The 20,234-nt window shown below is 53.0% G+C and overlaps 1 protein-coding gene across 1 annotated transcript in view; it reads right to left on the bottom strand.

Annotated features, from left to right (window-relative positions):
• The window catches only part of SLC9A1 (solute carrier family 9 member A1), a 49,488-nt gene extending 29,719 nt beyond the window's left edge, over positions 1 to 19,769 (bottom strand). The window contains exon 1 of the mRNA XM_039232096.1: positions 18,628 to 19,769. Within this exon, the coding sequence (XP_039088027.1) occupies positions 18,628 to 18,982 (355 nt within the window). The 5' untranslated portion in view covers positions 18,983 to 19,769. The remainder of the gene's footprint in view (positions 1 to 18,627) is intronic.
• Between the last annotated feature and the right edge of the window lie 465 nt (positions 19,770 to 20,234).

Here is a 20,234-nt window from a genome sequence, read left to right as displayed (position 1 = left end):
CCAGCAACCTGATATCACCGCCACAGGTGCTTTCATAAAGAGCTGTGGCTCCAGAAGAGGCGGGAGCCAGAGCACAAAGAGCCGCCTCCACCTCGGTGTGCCTGGTACTGAGTGCAGTGGCCAAACACGGGGGAGAGTGGGGCCCACCTGGGCCCGTTCCAGGCAAATCTTATCATGCCAATTCTTCCATGGGAGGAGCAGGGTGAATGGGGCACAGGGCCCAGCCTATACTGGTCAGGGTTTTGTTCCCAGATCCCTGACCTCAGCCTAGACCATCTGCTCACAGGCCTGGGGGAGCCCTTTCTATAAGATAAAAGCTGGGAGGGCGAAGGCTCAGGAGATCCAAACATCAAACTACAAGACGTCTAAGAGACTACTCAACTCCAGGCTGTCATCTGCAGGGAGGCAGAGAGCAGGGGTGCTTCTTAGGGGGAGGGAGGGAGCTCTGCGGGGCCGGGGAATGGACAGAGGTCCTTGTTTGGGGGCACAGTTAGGATGGAAAAGGTGCTGTGGCCTGGACTGCGGCATGTCCTCTGCCCCACCTGCTTGCTTCCCCACCCTCCTGGACCAGAGGAGGATGGGCACCCCCGCCACTGGGCAGCTGCAGGGCTGATGTCCCCCCGGGCTTGGTTCTGGCTCTGCAGCCTTCCCTGGGCCACGGTTTCCTCACATGTAAGGTGGCGGGCAGGGTTAGCGTCTCAGAGGCTCTTCTGGCTCTGACAGCCCTTGATTTTACAGAGTAAGCAGCATATGTTTGTCACTTTCCACCCTGCACTTTCCACTTTGTACTTTGCTATACGTTATCTCCTACCCTGACATTGATCTTTCCTAGACATCACCACATTTAGAGTTGGGCTTCACGGCAGCCCTTTATGAGGCAGGTGTGGGCTCTCCTGCATTACAGATGAGAAAACCAAAGCTCAGGACATTTAAGCCCAAGAACACACCCAGACAGGGCACGACAGAGCCAGGACTTTACACCCAGGGTTCCAGAAACCAAACCCTGGGTTCCACATGGAGGAAGTCCTGAGAGCAGCCCTGCCAGGTCTGAGTAGAAGGCCCCGAGCTCATTCCAGCCTGTCCCTCTCGGTGCTGCTCCTTTAATGCAGATAAGGTGAATCTCAAAAAGCCAGACTTCATGAAAAAAGTAAGTTGCAAAAGAGTATGAACAGCATAATTACTACTTTGAAACTATTTTTATTAAAAAGAACTTCACACAAGGCTAGGGAAAAGTCCAGGCAGACACTCAGAACTGTGAAGTGATCAGCTCTAAGGAGCAAGTGAGTAAAAGGGATAGGACTTGCACTGTTTCTTTATATACTTAGGTTTCATTTGAATTTTGTTTCCTTTTTATGGACAACAAGAAGATCTGGGAGGACATTTTTCTGAGCACTTGCTCTACGTCCAAACTCAGTATTAAACATTTTACTACAGGGGGTTGGGTGGTTCAATGGGTTAAGTGTCCAACTCTTGGTTTCGGCTCAGGTCATCATCACATGGCTTCATGGGTTCAAGCCCCTCATTGAGCTCTGCGCTGACAGTGCAGAGCCTGCTTGGGATTCTCTCTCTCCTTCTCTCTCTCTGCCCTTTTCTCACTCAGGTGCACTTGCGTTCTTGCTCTATCTCAAAATAAATAAACACACTTAAAAAAATAAATACTTTACTGTAATCAATTATTTTCTTTGATTATCACAAAACCCTGTGGAGAGTAAGAATGCTCATAGCAGCTTTGGGGCACCTGGGTGGCTCAGTCGGTTAAGCATCCAACTCTTGGTTGTGGCTCAGGTCATGCTCTCATGGTTGGTGAGTTCGAGCCTCGCATTAGGCTCCACGCTGACAGCACAGAACCTGCCTGGGATTCTTTCTCCCCCTCTCTCTATGCCCCTCTTCTGCTCTGTCTCTCAAAATAAATAAACTTAAAAAAAAAAAAGAATGTTCATAGCAGCTTTATTCATAACTGTCAAAAACGGGAACCAACTCAAATGACCATTAGCAGAAGAGTGGAAGCACTGGGACTCATTCATATGAGGCAGTGCTGCACAGCGACAGAGAAAACAAACTCTCGTTCATGTGACGACAAAGAGGAACTTCCTCAATAAGCCGAGAGAAAGAAGCCGGACACAAAAGAATACTGTTGTCTGACTTCCAGTTATATCAAGGTCAAGAACAGGTACAACAAACTGATGATGACAGCAGTCAGAACAGCGGTTACCTCAGAGGACTGTGGGGGTACAGGCTGGAAGGGGAGGAGAGAACCTTAGCGGGGGATACAGATATCCTCTATCTTGATTGGCTTGTCAACAGGTTGCAAACATTTGTAAATAACCACCGTTCACTTTAAGGTTAGTGCACTCAGCTATATGTAAATACATATGTTATTCCTCAAGGAAATAGAGGGGGGAAAAGGTTTAAAAAAACACGCAATGGAGAATTATCTACAGAAAAATGATGTTCACGGGTCAGGTACTCGGCCTAACATCCTATAGCTGCAGGAATGCAGTCGGGATTCAAAGCCAGGTCTGTCGGACTCTGAAAAGCTGAAGCCACTGGGCTCTACTGACCCTGACTGTACCAAAGGATGAGCTGAATCTCCACCATCCGGGCCCCTGCGCCGGTGGCCTTGCCTTTGCTTGCCCATCACTGCTAATCACTGGTGGCTGTGGTTTAGTCACCTGCTCACACGGAGTGGAGCCTTGGTGCACCGGGAGCTGCTGTTTACCCAGCAAGGCCGGTGGGGAGCAGAGGTCAGGCCCTCAACTAATGCTTCAGGCCTGCAGGGAGCTGAGATACGAGGTGTGCTGTGTGCCAGGAGAGGGTGCCCAGTGCACACCCACTCGCCATAACCAGCCCTGACCCACGATGATGGAATTTCAGACATGGAAGTTACAGCTGAGTAGCAGAGCCAGGCCTGGGCTTGGCTCAGACAGCCTGGCCCAGTGCGAAGGCTGCTGGACCACACTGCCCCACACGGACTCAGAAAAGCTGACCCTGCCAGTAACCTCACCCCTCTTTCCCACCAGGGGAGCAGAGGAACTATGAGGAACTTGGCTCCCCCCGGAGCCACCCACTTGGCTTTAAATTCCAAGCTTGCCCAGGCTCCCGTCCCGCCTCCTTCCAAGGGAGCCACCGCCTGCTGCTAGGCATGGATCCTGCCTCCTGCTACATCCTTTTCGTCCCCCCCCCCCCCCCCCCCCCCCCCCCCGCCAACTCCTACACAATCCTTGTCCCAAAGCATTTCCTGCAGTTTCCCATCTGATCAGTTTCTTAGGAAGGATAATTATCTATGGAGGGAGGAGGCGGAAGATTCCCAGAGCCAAGAACACTGTGAGAAACGTCATCTAGTCCATGCTCCACCTGCCAGGAGAACCTTCATCCTCAACACCGGCCGGTTGTGGTCATGCCTCACCCCAAACTCTCTGAAGTTCCCATCACCATGAGAAAGTGTCCACACTCCTGGATGCTGAATCAGAGGCCTGCTTGATCTTTCCCGATTTCGGCTCAGGCCTTGTCACTGCTACATTCTAAGCGGCAGTGCCAGAATTGAGACTCGTCTACCACCAGGGCCCACGCTGCATTGTGCTGCCTCCCTGTGTCACTTCAGCCTGTCTTGTATTGTAGCTGTTTACACGTCTGTCTCCCACACACAACTGTCAGCTCCCACAAGGGTGGGAGCCACTGCCCACACTGCTGACACACACACACACAGTAAGGGCTCAGAGGCGAGCTGAAGAGAATGTGGGAGTCAGGGGCAGCCACCTCACCTGCAGAGGGGACAGGGGGCCGTTCCAGAGGGAGTGGTGGCGGAAAGAAGACCCACACTTACACCATCACAGAAGGGCTCTGGACTAGAGGTAGGGAGACCTGAACTAAGCCCAGCTCTGTTACCGCCCACTGCAGTCTGTGGGCAAGTCATTTCCTCTGGCCCTCTGCTTCCTCCTCTGTGAGATGAGGGGGTTGGGCCTGGCTCCATTACATGTTCTCCACAGCACTGTCAGTGACCGTCCCCAGGTCTACACGCCAGGCCCCACCCCCACTGCTGCAAGAGCCGGCACTCCAGTCTAAGCCTATTGACCCCCAACCCCCTTATGTTTTCTCCATCTCACCTCCTGGAGTCTCCTCCCTCACTCAGACCCTAGATCCCTCCCAACAGTAAAGTCCACTTCTCTGATTCTCGGCCTGGTGCTTCCGGGCCTGGCAGTCCCCCAAGCCACATGGGATCATAGGATTCAGCAGGGAACAGGCATGTCAGAGCCCCGGTGCTCAGCCGCGCCAAGGCTCGCATAGGACAGGTCTGGTGCCCTAGGTGGGCACCGGGGTGGGGCAGAGGAGGAGGGGGCAGGAGTCCAGCAGAGCCTGGGTCCGCTCAGCCCCTCCCTTCCTCATGTGCCTTCACCCCCTCCTGCTCCGCTCCCTGCTCACCCCTCCCTGGCAAGGACTCTCCCAGGCTGGAGCTTCCATCCCACTGCTGGCCCGGCCACAGGAAGGAGCCTGTTTAGGAGCTTCACGTTGCTCTCACAGACCTGGGCCGTGGGTGGTGGGCCAGAGACCTGCTTTGCTCGGTTTACTGTGGCCAGCCCAAAGCCGGAGCCAACTCTCCACCTCGGGCTCCCAGGCTGCTCTGCGCACCCCTCCCCAGCTCGGACCACGTCACCCTGATCAAAAGACTTCAGTGGCTGCACAAAGCACCTAGATTCTCACAACACACCTCCTTCCCTCCCTCTCTCTCTCTACTCCAGATTCCACAAATGCACCCTCTCCAGGGACCCTGGTCTTTGAAAGGCCAGCTCCTTCTTGTCATTTGCTCAGCTCAGAGGCGGCCTCCTTAGACAGGCTTAGCTAACCATCCAAAGTAGCACACCTCTCTCCTATCTATTTTCTCCAGGATACTTATCACTGCCTGACGCTGTTGTGTCCACTGTCCAACACCCCACACTTCCCTGTGAACCCCGACACCAGGAGCCTCCTTGTCTTGCTCCTGGCTGTGTCTTCAGCACCCAGAACAGTGTCTGATGTGAGAGGAGGGGTCTTCTACACATTAGACTCGGTGGCCAGGGAGGCCTCTCTGAAGAGAGGACATCTGATCCAGGGCCTGGGCAGGGAGCCTGCGGCAGTCCTCCGGGCTGGCGAGAGCAAGTGGAGGAGCAGGTCCGGCGAGGCTGGTGCATTTGAGAAACCCAGGAAGGCTGGAGCGAGTGAGGTCGGGAGATGAGCGACAGGCAGAGAAGCTGAGAGAGGTATATGTCACACCTCTCCTGGGTTTGATTTCACCCCAAGTTCATCAGGAAGCACTGAGAAGTTTTAAGCAGGGGAATGGCAGTTCTGTTTCCATTTCTGAACGATGCCCCTGGCTGCTCTGTGCAGAGCTCATTACAGGCAGAGGGGAGTGCCGCCAGGAGACCATTCAGGAGGCCACCAGAGTCACCAGGTTAGAGATGCTCGTGACTTGGACAAGGAGAGCAGAGGTGGCAATGGAGCGAAGGGTAAGCATCGATGTGTGCGATCGTGCCTTTCAGCGGCCTGACCAGCCCTCTGACTGGAGTTCTAAATGCCTGGGAATCCAGCCTAGCCCACCCACCCAATCTGATGTCTCACCAACCCCCAGCCCCGAGTTCCCCTGCAGCTGGTGGGCCTTCCTCTCTAGCCCCTTCTTCCCCCCTCCTCGGCTGGGTGCCCACTCACACCGACTGCTCAGAGCCTTGGCTGGTGCTACGACCCTCGGCTGACCCACCACTTCCCCTCCCCTTCTCAAGGTCTTGTGAAGACACCTGCACAAAGGCCTCTGCCTCCTCGTTCCAGCCACATCTCTCCTCCCCCTGAAGTCCTTCTAGGCGCTGAGACAGTGGGACAGCTTCACTGGGTACTTTTCTTCCCCGTTCCACTCCCCGGGGTGGCTGTAAGCTGGATAAAGGCAGGCACCAGAACTCGTACCCTTCAGGGTTGCCGTGACACTCAGACAACCATGTGTCACGTGGAGCCCTTTGCACAAGGCCAGGCACTCGGTGGGTCTCAGACAACAGTAGCTCACCTGCTTACTGTCTACATCTGGCAACATCCTACACTGGAGCTTGGAGCCTCGCAGGGCGGCTCCGCTTCTCCACCCAGCCCGCCAGGCAGGTGAAGTATGTTTGGAGCTGAGGTTAAGGGGGTGAAAAATGCCCCAATGGGTTTCACAAGCAAAGGTCACTGGCTCTGTGTTATCTATGGCTCTGCATTATGCATGTCTCTGTGCCTTTCTCCAGCTCCACCCTCTATACGAGCAAACTGCTGCTCAACCTTCAAGGCTCAGCTCGAAGCTCTGGGATGTTCTCTGATCCACCCCCCACCCAAAGCCTCCTGAGCACCCACAGCCCTGTGGGGCCCTGCTGTGGCACCTCTCAGCACACCCCAAGTGCTTGGGTAGATGTCAGCCTCTCCCATGAGGCTAGGATTATATTTTTTCCTCTTTCCATCTTCATTCAGCACAGCCTTTATGAAGCATGAATCAGTGTTCACTGAATGTGTCTCCCCCTCCCAACTGAAGACCAATCCCCAGACATTTCAGCTCAAGATCTCATCTGCACGCCCACCCCAGTCCTGGTGACTTTCAGCACTGCCCAATACCCTCTGGCTCTCACACCTTCCTATCATAGTGGCAACTCCCTTTTCTGAGAGCGTCCGATGTGCCTGGAGCTTTACGCACATTATCCATTTCACTGGAGAAACTGAGGCTCGGCCAGGGAGGTGCAGTTACAAAAGTGGCAGAACCTTCTGCTCTGTACACGGGCACAGTTCACCTGGCACTTCGTCAGAGCTGGGCCTATTTTAAAAACCATCATCTGTTCTGCAAAATTTAGTGCTTTTATAGCTACACATCAAGTTGTCATACAAAATCGTGCTTTGCTCATTAAATGTTTCAAGTGATAAGTCTTGCTACTACAGCTACATGGTGAAATGACTGTTATCCAGGAGAAACAGCACAGGACTTGGAATGGGAAGCCCTGAGTCTGGCTTCGGCTGTGCCACAGTCCGGCCTTCCGCTCCTAGGCAAGGCACCTAATCTCTCGGGACCCTAGCGTCCTCATTCGTAAACAGGAGAAGAATGGCATCTCCCCTGGTTTCCTGCTGTGTACTGCAAAGTGCTCTAGCCACCTCAGGAGCGCGCTCATTAAAAGGATAAATGTTATTTATCCACAGCCACCTCACTGCACTTAGCACAGCACTGGACACACGGCAGGGCATCAGTAAGTCTTGCTGAATGATTATTCAGTTGCTGGGCAATTCCAGAGCCAGAGAAAACAAGCCAGCATTTCCCTTCCTCCTGATCCTAGAGGGACTCCTAAGTGCCATCATTTATCGCATGTTCAGGATGTGCCAGGCTCTGTGACAGCCATCTTACGAGGGTACTCTCCCTGAATCCCTCCGACATCTGCCAGGTGTTACACCATGTCGCAGGGGATCAAATTGAGACTCCAGGAGGGGAAGTGACTTACCCCCAAATCCTGGTGCCACGGTGTGGGAGAGCTGAGATTTGAACTCAAGTCTGTGGCGCTTCAAAGCCTGTGTTCCTAACCATTATATTTCCAAAGAAACTGCTCTGGGCTACGCCTCTATAATCCAGAGGTCCTGCCCCAACTAGAAGCTTCTGGCTGTGCCCAGTAAGACCTGTTTCACTCAAGCATCTCATTTAACTCCTGCTTATCCTTCAAGGGTTAGTTCAACTGTTACCTCCACAAACACCCCTCCCCCCATCCTCAGGTGGGAAGATCTTTCTGCCTCCTCTAAACCCTCATGATTCCATCTGCACCTCAAATCACACCCACTTTCTATTGCCCGACTGTGCTATGCCTATATGGCCTTTCTCAGACCAGTCCCTGAGTTCCTCAAAAGAAGTGGTTTTCATGCATCCTTGCTTGGTCACCAGCCAGGCTGGCCAGGGGAGGCTGGGGTGCACTGCTTGCTCCCCTCCTCCACTGGGACATAATGTGAGTCTTGGGCTGTCCTCAGCGAGGTGAGCTAGCTCAGCCTCAAGCAGGCGTCCTGCCTACCTGGTACAGCATCTGGATTGCTGTGGGCCCTGGCCCAGAACCCAAAAGATAAGATCTCGATGCCTGGTTTGATGGCAAAGATGCTATAAAAAGCACAGCAAGCCGGCTCACCGCTGGCTTGTGACGGAGTACAAAGTCTTGCACTTGGTTCTCCTGCAAGGGCCTATGTGGCCAAGGCCAAGTGGCTTTCCTGCCAGAATAGCTCTTGGGCAGATACTCCAGCAGGAAGTTGCCCTTCTTAGGCTTAAAGGGCCCATCAGAGTTACCAGGGCTTAGGAAACAACAACAAGCCAAAGACCACAGCCCCTCCTCTTGGTCCAGCTCTTACTGCCCAGAGGGCCCCAGGTTATTAGTTAACAGAGCAGGGAAAGCCCTCCCTCAGCCATTAACTCACGTGTGGCTCTAGGCACACCCTCTATGGGCCTCAACTGGAAAAGGAGAGGATGGGACCAAAGCATCTCCGTCTCCCCTCTGGGCCCCGGGACCACAGGTTACTATAGGGTTCTTTCTACCTCTAGCATTCTACAGGCAGAAAAATATTCTCTACTTTACTTTCAGAAATAGGGTGAGAGCAGGAGATCAGGGATCCCCAGTCCCGGAAACAGCAGAGGCCAACAGGGGCTTCCTAGCACTGCGCCCTCAAAGCCTGTCCCCTCCAGAGGCAACCCCTTGCTTCTGCTGCCTCAAAGGTAGCTGCTTCCCCTAACAGAGGCTCAGGGGTATGTTTGGGCCCTAGTCACTTTAGGACAAAGGGCCAGAGGCCTGAACTACCTCCTGGGGTGTGGACTGGAACTACCACAGAAACTTAGCAGACCCCAGGGGTAGAAGGAACCCCACACCTGCCCCACCTGCACAGGAGTCTGCTGTATCTGCTTTGATCTCCAATCCAGAAAAGCTTTTTTCAACTTTACAGGGTCAATTTCCTTTCTCTTCTCGAAGGACACAGCTTACTCATTCTGACCCCGACAAGGGTTCATTCCCCTTGCCTAGAAGGAGTTCTGCCGTCTCCCATTACACTCTGCCCAAAGAAAGTCCTTTACCCAACTTCAAATTTTCACAGCACAAAGAGCCGAAGCTCTTCAACTCTGTGGGGCCACGCATCCCTCGGAAAAGCTGTGGCTATTACTACTACTCTCTCTGATAAAAATACACATATACAATGTCTGCAGACTATTTTGGGGATCCCCAAGTCCCCTCAACTCCATCATAGACTTAGAAAGAATCTTAGGAATAAAAAAAAAAAAAAACATTAAAAAAAAAAAATTTAAAAGGGGCGCCTGGGTGGCTTAGTCGGTTAAGCGTCCGACTTTCGCTTGGGTCATGATCTCGCGGTTCGTGGGTTCGAGCCCCGCATCGGGCTCTGTGCTGACTGCCAGCTCAGAGCCTGGAGCCTGTTTCGGTCTGTGACTCCCTCTCTCTCTGACCCTCCCCTGCTCACGCTGTCTCTCTCTCTCTCCTAGAAATAAAAAAAAAAAAAAAAAAATTAAAAAAAAATTAAAAAAAAAAAAAAAAAAAAAGAAAGAATCTTAGGGGCACCTGGTTGGCTCAGTCGGTGGAGCATGCGACTCTTGATCTCAGGGTTGTGAGTTCGAGCCCCATGTTGGATGTAGAGATTACTTTAATAAAAAAATTTTTTAAAAAGTATCTTAGAAACCTAGATCCTAGAAGAAAAGTCAGTCATCCAGTCCATTCTCCCACCTAAGCCAGAATCCCTTCCAACAGCAAGCCTTACCAAACGATGTTCCTCTTCTTTACCAGGCTCATTGCTCAGAACTACCTCCCTCAGGAAACCTTCCGTTATGTCTCCCCCTGCTATCCAAAGCCCCCAGCATCTCAGGCTGAGCCACACACTTCCCCACTTGTGCTTTCTCCCTTGTGTTGTCTTCTTTCCCCAGCAACAGAGCTGGGTCTCTGAGAACCCATTCATTTAATCCCATAACCCTGAGCTGGAGTTGGAGGGGACCATGATCCTGTACTTGAGAATTCTGTACTCTTGAAGCCAGGGCTAATTAAGAGCAGTGTCCCATCTCCCAAAGGATGGGCTGTGGAGATCCCCCTCCCAGGGCCTCAGGGTCTGGTCCAGGGCTCATCACAGCAGGGGCACCCCCTGCTTCGACTGCCTTTCTTGCTGAGAAGTCCTGAAGAGCCTCCTAACAACTGAAATCGACAGACAGGAAAACTAAGGCCCAGGGAGGGAAAATGACTTACCATAGGTCAACATGCCAGGGAGAGGCAGAGCTAGATCTAGGACCCAGGTTCCAGCCTAGAACTCTTTTCCTTTACACAAGGGGCTTTATGAAAACTAAATCTGCCCACACACACCCACATTCATAAATGTATAGAGAATTTATGAAAAACAGCACAAGAAAGTTAACTCTAGGGAGTATGTCAGTCGGGTGATCAGAGAAGTGAGGAGGGGAAATTTTACCTTTTACCGTAGTAACCTTCTGTACTGTCTTATTTTTGTTTGTTTTGCTTTGATCACAAACATGTTTTATGTATTCATATTTTAAAAATAAATCTGCCACAAAAAGGAGATTCTGGCCCCACCCCACTCCTAACACACATAAAAACAGAGAGAAGCCGTAAGTCAACCTGTCTAGGCACAACCATAAATTAATGAGATTGCCTTCTTGCATGGCTTATGGCCACTGGTCACAGCACAGAGCAGTTGATGGCTTAAAGAATCTCCCCAGTTTTCGAAAAGCATAATTCAATTAGGGCTCTTGGCAGTTCCCTGAGGAAGCTCTGGTATCTTGCTTTTACTTATACAAATGGAGGGCAGACCAACAGACCCACACTTTCCTAGAGAGACCCCACCCAGCCCAGAGAGGTTGCCCCTGCAGACCCTCAATTAGAGCCAAGCACAGGGAGGTGAAGAGGGAGGGAAGGAGGGAGGTGGGGAGGGAGGGAGGGAGGCGGCCTTGGCAGCACCACTCACACACAGGCTGATGCCTAAAAGCACTCTGAGTGTCACTTGCGGAGCTCAGTTAAACCCCTGGCCTGGCATTTAGTCTGATAACTAGCCTCTCCAACTCTTGCTCTTTCCTCTCTGAGCGGTCAAACTGGTTTCCTGTCTGCCCCACGCTTCAGTCACATGGACCCCGTCTCTTCGTGGAAGTCAGTCACGCACCCCTTCATTCCCCAGATATTCAGGAGGCCTCAGTCTGTGCCAAGCACTGACGAGAAAGCAAACAAAGGCCCTGTCCTCAAGGGGCTTACATTCTTGTGGGGATTGTGGGCTAAGAATAACTCTCTTGGTCCCACATGCTTCTCTCCTTCTCTCCAGCCTTCAAGACCGGCTCAAGTTCTACTTTTCCTGAGAAGCTTCCCCTACTCACTCCTGCCCTCGGGGACTGGTTGGTCCCTGAACACTGCCTGTCCTCAGCACAGACCCTCCATTCTCTCCTAGGCACACCGGAAGCGCCTAATGAGCAGGGCCCGGCATTTCACTCTTCTTGGTTCCCTGATGGGCCACAGGCTAAATGCCTGGTGGCTGATTCGGCCGACCTGCCTCTTCCATCCCAGCTTGAAGAGACAAATCAATAAGCTGCTCCCAGTCCTGGCTGACCAGCACAAAGACACAGCCTTTGTGAGCCTTGCCTGGCACACGGCAAGTGCTATGTAAGTGTTAGCTGTTTATTATTTGGGTGAGCTCGTGGGCTCTGCCTGACACACAGCTGTGAGGTCACCGCTCTGCTTTCAGTGGCCTGGTCTCAAACAGGCTGAGGACTGTGGAAGTGCCAGACTGGGCTGGGGGGGGGGGCGGGGGGGGGAAGTGTCCACCCAAGGGACTGAGAAAGAGGCCTGAGAACAGGACTCTTTTTTTTTTTTTTTTAAATTTTTTAAAACATTTATTTATTTTTGAGAGACAGAGTGAGAGTGGAGGAGGGGCAGAGAGGGAAACATACAAGTTCCAGGCTCTGAGCTATCAGCACAGAGCCAGACACAGGGCTCAAACCCACGAACCGTGAGATCATGACCTGAACCGCAGTCGGACGCTCAACCATGTGAGCCAGCCTCGCTTCCCAAAAAACAGGACTTCTTGTCCTGGACCTCACTCCAAGCTGCTGCTTAAGGACATATCTTTTCAGAAAAGAACTCGCTGGGGGTAATTTGGGGAACTCCACATTCTCAGCAAGTCAGTATTAGAACTCAGGGCTCAGGTCTGACCTAGTAGACCCCCAACTGGCCCCTCCTGTTAAATGAGTTTCAGGGGGAAGAAAATGAAGTCAGGATGATCTCAAGGGAAGGGGAGAGCCCACTGAACCAGGCCCAGCCCAAAACTTAGTTCAGTTAAAATTAGATTAGCCCATAAGATTAAAAATACCCACATATAATCACGGGCTGCCTAAAAGTATCAGTTGATGTTTATCGGCATCTAAAGAGATGGTCTGGCCCAGGGCGGTGTGTGCAGACAACCTTGGGGAGACATGTCTGACTCAGACGTTTGCAGGGGGTGTGAGTGCTGCAAAATGAGGCCCACACAGGTGATGGATGACTCAGGGATAACCCAGGTCCTGGGTTTGCTGAGTGAGCCTTCTCTCCCCACCACAGAAGGAAAGGGGGCAGGTGAGGGGATGACGGAAGAAGGCTGGCTGGCCAGTTCAGTACAGGCTGGCATTCCCAAGGGAGCCTGGTGCCTCTCCACTCCAGGCCCCTGCCTCTCCTGCGTTTCTGAATGCCAGCACCCCAGAGCAGGGCTTTTTAATTCACGGTGGGACTTGGGGGGAGGAGGTGTCACAGTTTTCCCCTAAAACCCAAGAAAGGAGCCACAGATTGCAGCCAAGACTGAAAATATGAAAACCTTAAAACTCTTCCTTGCTCAAAATGAGTATGAGAAAAATAAAACTTTGGAGTTGAAAGGGAGTCAAGGCATAATGAAGAACACGGGTTCCAGAGTCAGAAAGTTTTCTAGCTGTGCAAGTACCTGACATGGCTTCTGAAATAGGAGCCTAATAAGCGGCAGCTAATGCAATTAACAAATAGTGGACAAAACTGTTACAAATATTTCCCAACAGGAGCTCAGAGAGGTTGTGCTTTGCCTAAGGTCACACAGCTCAGCAAAGAGCTAAGACCATATCTCAGGTTTCTTAACTGCCTCATTCAGCATGTTTTTGGTTGTAATTCACTTCTCTGCCTCTCCTTTCTCCTCCAAGAGGGCCTATGGATGCTTTAAGGAAAAGGAAAAGCCCTCCATTTCAAAGGTGTGCTGTTCCACTGACCGGGGCTCTAAGAATGACAGGTCTCCAGGATGAGTTCAGCCCTTATGCTCTTCATAAGAACTTGGAGCTGATGTGGCCTGAGCTTCAGACCACCCCAGACTGCCCTGATCCTTCAGCTCTTTCCTCCTACTGGTCCCCCAGTGTCTCCGGTGTCTCTGGAGAAACTGGTATCTCTCCTGGCAACTATTCAGATTACCAATGTGGACATGCCTGCAAAGCCCCTTTGGATTTCTGGTCCCCCTTGATCTTTATGACAACCCAGTGTGTCGGCCAGGCAGAAAAGAGGATGAGGTCTTGCATTAGAAGTCCAGGGATTGTGTTCTTTGCCACTAACTTGCTAAGTGACCTCAGAGTCCTTAGATGTCCGATGGGCAACATCAATGCCCCCTGCTAACCCAAGGAGACAATCAGAATTAAATACTATATATGCAAGTGCTTTGGAAACAAGTTACAGTAGTAATGATAAATACTACTAAATACTGCCTGCCTTACAGGGCTAAAGAAATGTGTGCCGCCTGCTCCCAACACACAGGCTACCTCTCAGGGGATCCTGCCGGGCCCTGAGGGTAACTGAAAGCAGCCCAGCATCCTTCCAGCCCAGAGGTAGAAGATCGCAATCACAAGGCTAGCCTCCCCCTGCTGGCTAACCCCCCTTCCATTGGCACGCCCCTGCCCAAGAAGCAAGCTCTGGTCAGACCACAGGGCAACACCAGAGAGATAGCAGGTGGGGTCACTACCAGAGGACCAGGGATAGATAGGCCCAGCCTCACTACTGGATTGAGTTGTATCTGTGCCACTCAGGGGGACGGGGGGGTTAGGCCCAAAGCCAGGCACAGAACCCCAACGGCAGAGAGGGCTCCCACCACTGACCCCTGCCCCACCCCTAGAGAGAGTGCTAAAACTCCTGAGTGCAGGTGTGGCAAGCTGGGCCCTACTCAGTGCAAGGCCCTGTGCCCTTGCAGATGCCACTGTGAGGGGCAGGGGACAGGGTTGCACCCCTCTAAGGGGCAATGCCAAGTCTCAAACAGAAAATAGACAGCAATTCAACATCACAGAAGATAACCTCTATGAGCTGTTTCCTCATCTGTAAAACAGACAGCCTTTATTTCATATGATTTTAGTAGGAATTAAATGAGATCACTTTTATAAAGTGCCTGACACTACTCTGCAGATACTCAATAAATAGTAATTCTGATTAAAACACAAACACACCCAACAGAAGAGATGTCACAGGGCAGGCTAGGCCTCATGCCAAAGTTGTGGATAAACAAGAAGGGAAACGGGTTCAGGGGGAGAAGCCAGAGCTACTGGTGTGGACTGGAGGGGGCTGGGAAGACCGCCCACAGGGGTGGAGTCTGAACAGGCCCTAGAAGCTGCCTCGGAGGCCGGGCCTGGGCTGGGCATTCCCATGTCTGTCCTCTACAACCATCTCTGAAGGTAGAAACAGCATCTTTACCTTACAAGTGAGGCGAGTCAGGTCCAGAGAAACGAGGCGCCTGGCCACGGTCACTGGCACTGAGGGGCAGGGGCAGGGCCCAGGATTTCTGACCCTGTCCGTGCTTTCCCAGAGCTGCAGGAGCAGGGGCGGGAGCTCAGCTGAACCAAGTCCAGCAACATGACCAGTCGAGGCCTCTGAGTGTCCTGATGCTTCTGGAGACACCTGTTCAGCACCTGACAGCTTCCTCCCAGCCCCCAGCTGACCCTCCCCTCCCACTGCCCTGCCACCGGGCAGCTGTATTCCCAAAGAGAAAAAGATCACTCCTTTCTTTTTGGAGCGTGCCATCTGGGCTTCTTGAGACAGTTTCAAGGTGACCTTTAAAGTTGTACCTCTCTCCTGAGAAGTGGGAGAGGGAAGTTCTCGTCTTATTTTTATAGGCAACGGTCGCTGGGGCTGATATCCATGCATGTAAAGTGGGCAACAGTGAGCCCTACCTCCTCGACACACAACTTGTTCAAGGAGGAAATGGCAGGATGCGCCTTGCAAAGACCAAACCCCCCAAAAAGTTATAACATGTGAAGAGACAAAGGAAGGCTTTTTTGTTGGGTCTCTGGTCAGGAGACCAGATGAATACCTGCTTTATGGGCTCTCAGGACTCTGCCAGGAGTTCCGGATCAGGGATACGGGCAAACAGATGCACAGGGTGCCAGTGCTGAGCTGGGTTACAGTGAGGCTCTCCCTTGGAACTCCCCTAGCCTGGGAGTCGGTTGAACCGGGGACAAAGTGGAATTCACGCAGGATCCGGATCACAAGGCGGGGAGGGGGCGGGCAGCAGACAGAGTCTAAAGCTTCTTGGGGTCACTCTCACAAATCTCCCAATTGTCTAAACTGCCCCCCCCCAACAACACCAGCCCCTCCCTACCAAGGAAAAGTCTAGAATCCCTGACTGTTGGGAGAGGAGGGCCTAACGTCACCTACTGGGCCAGTTAGAAAAGAGCCCAGAGGCACTACTCTAGAACTCCAGCTCTAGCCAACCCCACCCTCCCACAACCATCTCCGACGGGGTCTACTTGAGGCTCTGCTCAATGATTAGGGCAGGAAGGAAAACTGCACACAGCACTTTCTGTTCTTAAAGGAGGGGTACCTTGCAAGGGAAGCAGCTGCCAGAGATGACAGAATGAGGACTCCAACACAGCTCCTACCCACACTGCGGTGCTGGGAGAACAGGCAAGACCCCAAAATGAACTCCTAGGTTCTTGGGGATCTGGGCGTGCAGAGGGAGCGTGGCCTCAGCCCCCAACCCCGTCCCCGAAGTCAGTTGGTGCTATCTATCTCCCCTCCTCCCAGGACCAGCCGGGAGGCAGAAGAAGTGAAAGGAAGAACCGAGTCAGTAGGACACACCCAAAACTCTGAAACCTTAAGGAAGGACACCCTGTGGCAGCCTGGGGTTGAGAGATTTGTAAGCCTCCAACTTCACAGGAAGATTGCACGTAGGTGGCTGAGGCAGGGATGTATTTGCCTTTGGTGGTTAAAATACCAACAGGGGCAGCTGCCACTCACTCAGTGCTTCCTGGAGGTACCAAGTTGGCCTCACATGCATTAATTTATGTCACTGTCACATCAGCAGCATGGTAACTAGGTACTATTATTTCCCCCATTTTATATACGAGGAAGCAGCAGCTCAGAAAGGCTAAGGGGCAGAGCGGTGGAGCCTTTATCTAACCTGAACTCTACACTCCCTGCAAAGGGAAAGGGGGGAAATGGGCGTTCACTTTTGCCACTTGAGCAGGGGCCCTTGAGATATTCTGGTCATACTTCTCTCTACTCTCGTCCCCAGAATGGCCAGGTGCTAGGGCTCCTCTGTTTTCAGAATGCCCTTCCAAGCCAGAGACACAGACTTTTGGAACCGCAAACGCCCTCAGAGATCATATCCAGCCTCCTCATTTTACAATGGGAAAAACTGAGGCCCAAGGCTGAATGACTTGCCAGGGTTATCCGAGTCAGTGGAATGGCAGAAATGTCAGTCCGGGGGGCGGGGGGGGTGGGGGGGGCCAAAGATCAACTGACACATGGGGAGGCATGACTGGCCCAAGGTCACAGAGGGAGGTGGGATGAGAAGCCAAGTCCTAACTTTCTAGACTGGTGCCCTTGCCATGGCATCATCTCTGCTCTCCAGCTGCTCAGGGCCCCTGGCTCAGGTTCTGGTGGGGACAAAGCAGGCCAAGCCTGACCCCATTCAAAAGAGATATCAGGCCTGCAGGGACCCAACTCCTCACTGCCCAGAGTAGGCTCTTTGTGGTCATGGGGTCGTCCCAGTAGAAGGTACTGAGATTGGCAGTGTGTGTACTAGCTCCCGGTGCCCTAACACAATGCCAGGTGTCGTTGGGAGGTCAGGGAGTTGGGAGACAGAAGGGCAATTTATACACAGTGATTGTGAGGTCTCCCCCTGATCTCACACAGGCAAATGACACATCATGGTCACTGGTTTCGTGACTCAACTGGTATGGTCAAATTTAGAGATTCTTGCCAGTTTCACAGCTGGGCAACACCTGCAGAAAAAGGACCCGGCTGGTTCAAGGTCATGCTGTTGTCAGAATCAGTACACACAGCTCCTCTGGCCCAGTCCTTGACTTTTACCAGGAAGCTGGCTGCCATCAGGGCATAGGCGCTGGTGGCCCAGCTCCATGTACGGGCCCTGCTACCATCACAGCACCAAAGCTACACACCAGCAACCGGGTCTGTCAAAGCAGAGTATCTTCCTGCAGCCTGTCCCAGAGCCTGCCTCACACCAGCCTGGCATCCTCAGCTCCTGCGTGCCCTTGGAAAAGCTGCAAGGCTTCCTACCGAGAGTCACCAACTCCCCAAACCCAAATCTGCAGCATCCCAGCTCCTCATGCCTTCCACAGCCAGCTGAGGCTAAAAACTCAAAGGCAACCTTCAAAGCGCCCCCCTCCCCAACATACACTTCCAGGGACTTCTGGGCTATGCAGCCTCCGGTGAATTTCATCAATCACCCAGCAGAACACAGTGTTCAGGCCTAGGAGGGAGGGAGCCCAGGGAGGGGAGGGAACAACTTTTCTAGTTCCTTCTCCCAAGAAGAACATTTCAGTCTCTTCAGACTAGAGCATCCCAAGTCAATCCACTTGTCCGTCTCCCACTTGGTTGAGCAGGCGGCCAACATGACTGGCCAGCCCATACGGCACCTTGAGAGACACAGCCGGGTGCCAAGCTGGAGGTGAGCAGGGGCCGGACTGGGCTTCGACCTCCTCCACTCCCCTTCCACCTCCAAAACAGACTTCAGAAATTTCCAGGGCCCCAGTCCCATAAACTGTATAAGGGATGGCATTCCTGGGCCGGAAACTGACTCAGGGGCTCCCAGCCAGCCTGGGCAGGTAAAGCTGACAGATAACATTCTGGGGAAAAAGGAAGGTGATACTATAAGGATCCCTCATATTCCACCACACTTCAAGGTCTCCAGCACATGGGTCCCCTGCTATACTTAAACTCCCCAGACAGGCCAAGGAGATATACACTCCATCCTGGAAGTACATGAAGCCTATAATTTGCACTGGTTGCTGTTGACAGAGCACACTGTGCCTCGTGCTGAAAGACACTCCTCTGGCTCACCCACAGCTGGGTGCCTGGCTCCGCTGGGGGTCTGACCCAGCCTAGAGGAGACCTGCGGGCCCGGAGCCCTTGCTGAAGGTACCCAGTATCAGAAGCATCCCATGCTCTAATCCTGCTTTCTCCCATGCACAAAGCTGGCTCTAATATTGGGAGGGCTCAGACTACGGAGTTCAAGTTTGAGAAGGACCAAGATGGCAGGATGGAGGCTGGAGTGGTCCAGACCTTTGTTCCTGGGCAGCCTCAAGTGGTAAGGATGGGACACGAAGCTCACCAATCTGGTGGCATCAGAAGTGTCGGAGCAGACTGGACTTACCTATCTTCATGAGGCAGGCCAGCAGGATCCAGAGCGAGATCTCAAAGGGTGTGCGCACATGTGTGTAGTCGATGCCCAGGACGGGAAAGGCCTTTCGAGTCTTCATGCTGTGGTCAGTGACGGAATGGTTAACAGGCCGGCTCTCGGGGGGAATCTCCGGTGGGGCGGTGGTGACATCCCCAATAGAGCGTTCCCGGGGTGGCTCTGAGCCTCGGATGGTGCTGGCAGTAGGGCTGGGCTGGAGGCCGTGGCTCCTGAGAACAGGCAGCAGCCCCACCAAGGCTACCACCACGAGCAACGAAGGGAAGATTCGCGGGGGAGAGCGGCCACAGATGACCGACCACAGAGGCATCATGCTGATCCCTTGGCTCAGCCAGCAGGCCTTGACTGTTAGCAAAGTGAGAGTAAGACCTGGGACATAGGTAGCAAGGGGTCAGCAGGTAGGAGCCGACTAGGGCAGTCCCTAGGATAAGTTCATGTTTTAGAGAGGTATTCGTGTGGAAGCGGATCTCTGGGGATGGAGGGAGGCTGGGTTTGCAATGGAGAACTCCAAACTGGGGAAAGGGGACAAGGACCCAGAAAGGACCACAGGAAGAGACTAAAAGGTCTGGAACTCCAGGCCTGGAAAGGAGGGTGGGGGCAGAGACTGCACCCTAGAGACAGAGGAAGGGACAGGATAGGTTGGACCCCAGGCAAGGAAAAGGAGGAGGGAAGGCTGAGACCCTTGGCTGAGGAAAGTGACTGAGGAGCTGGGACTCAGCTAAGGGAAGGGGCAGGGAGCAGCAGCGAAAGGAAGGGGAACGAAAGGAGTGGGAGCCAGTCCAGGAAAAGAAGAGAGGGGGCTGGGAGCCCAGCCTGCGAGGAAGGAGTGAAGCTGGAAAGCGGCCGGGAGCTTCCCCACCCAGAGAAGGGCCGGGGTGCAGGCGCGCCGGGCTGAAATTCCGGGGAAATGGAGGGAGGCGGAAGGCGGAGGCAGGCGGCCTGGCAGGAGGGCACCTCCGCGCGGGCTGGGGGCGGCTCGCGGTGGCCCGGCAGCAACACACCCCTCCTTGCGGCCCCGGCGCAGCACGGCGCTCCGCCCCGGCCCAGCTTCAGCTGCCGAGTCCAGCTCCAATGACAGCTCCGGCTCCGACCCCAGCCCCGGCGGCGGTGCACTGATGCCTCGCTAAGCCCGGGGCTGCAATTTATAGGCACCAGCGAGCAGCCAGCGCAGCAGGCTAGAGGGACCTGTCAGCGCCCGCTCACCGCAGCGACCCCTGTCGCCAAGGGAAGGAAGTACGCGCAAGAAGAGGAAGAGTCAGGAATGGCAAAAAAGGGACTGAAATCTACAGAGATTCTAGCTAACAGGGGTTAAATGCTTGATTATTTGCAAAGTACTTTCCAATAGACACTTGCAGTCTCATGAAGAGTTCCCAACAGTCTTGCGAAGGATATATTATCATCTTATATATTTAGCTATTATATAACCTTGAGCAAGTTACTTAACTTCTCTGTTCCCCAGCTTTCTCATCTGTCAAGTGGAAATAGTAGCAGTGCCTATTTTGGAGGGATGCTATGATGACTAAATGAGACAATCTACATGAAGTATTTCAGCCCAGCATATAGAA

The sequence above is a fragment of the Hyaena hyaena genome, unplaced genomic scaffold (assembly GCF_003009895.1).
Source record: "Hyaena hyaena isolate Hyena2069 unplaced genomic scaffold, ASM300989v1 scaffold_3, whole genome shotgun sequence".
NCBI classification, from domain to species: domain Eukaryota; kingdom Metazoa; phylum Chordata; class Mammalia; order Carnivora; family Hyaenidae; genus Hyaena; species Hyaena hyaena.
The sequence above is the reverse complement of the archived record's forward strand: the minus strand, read 5'-3'. Positions and strand labels throughout refer to the sequence as shown.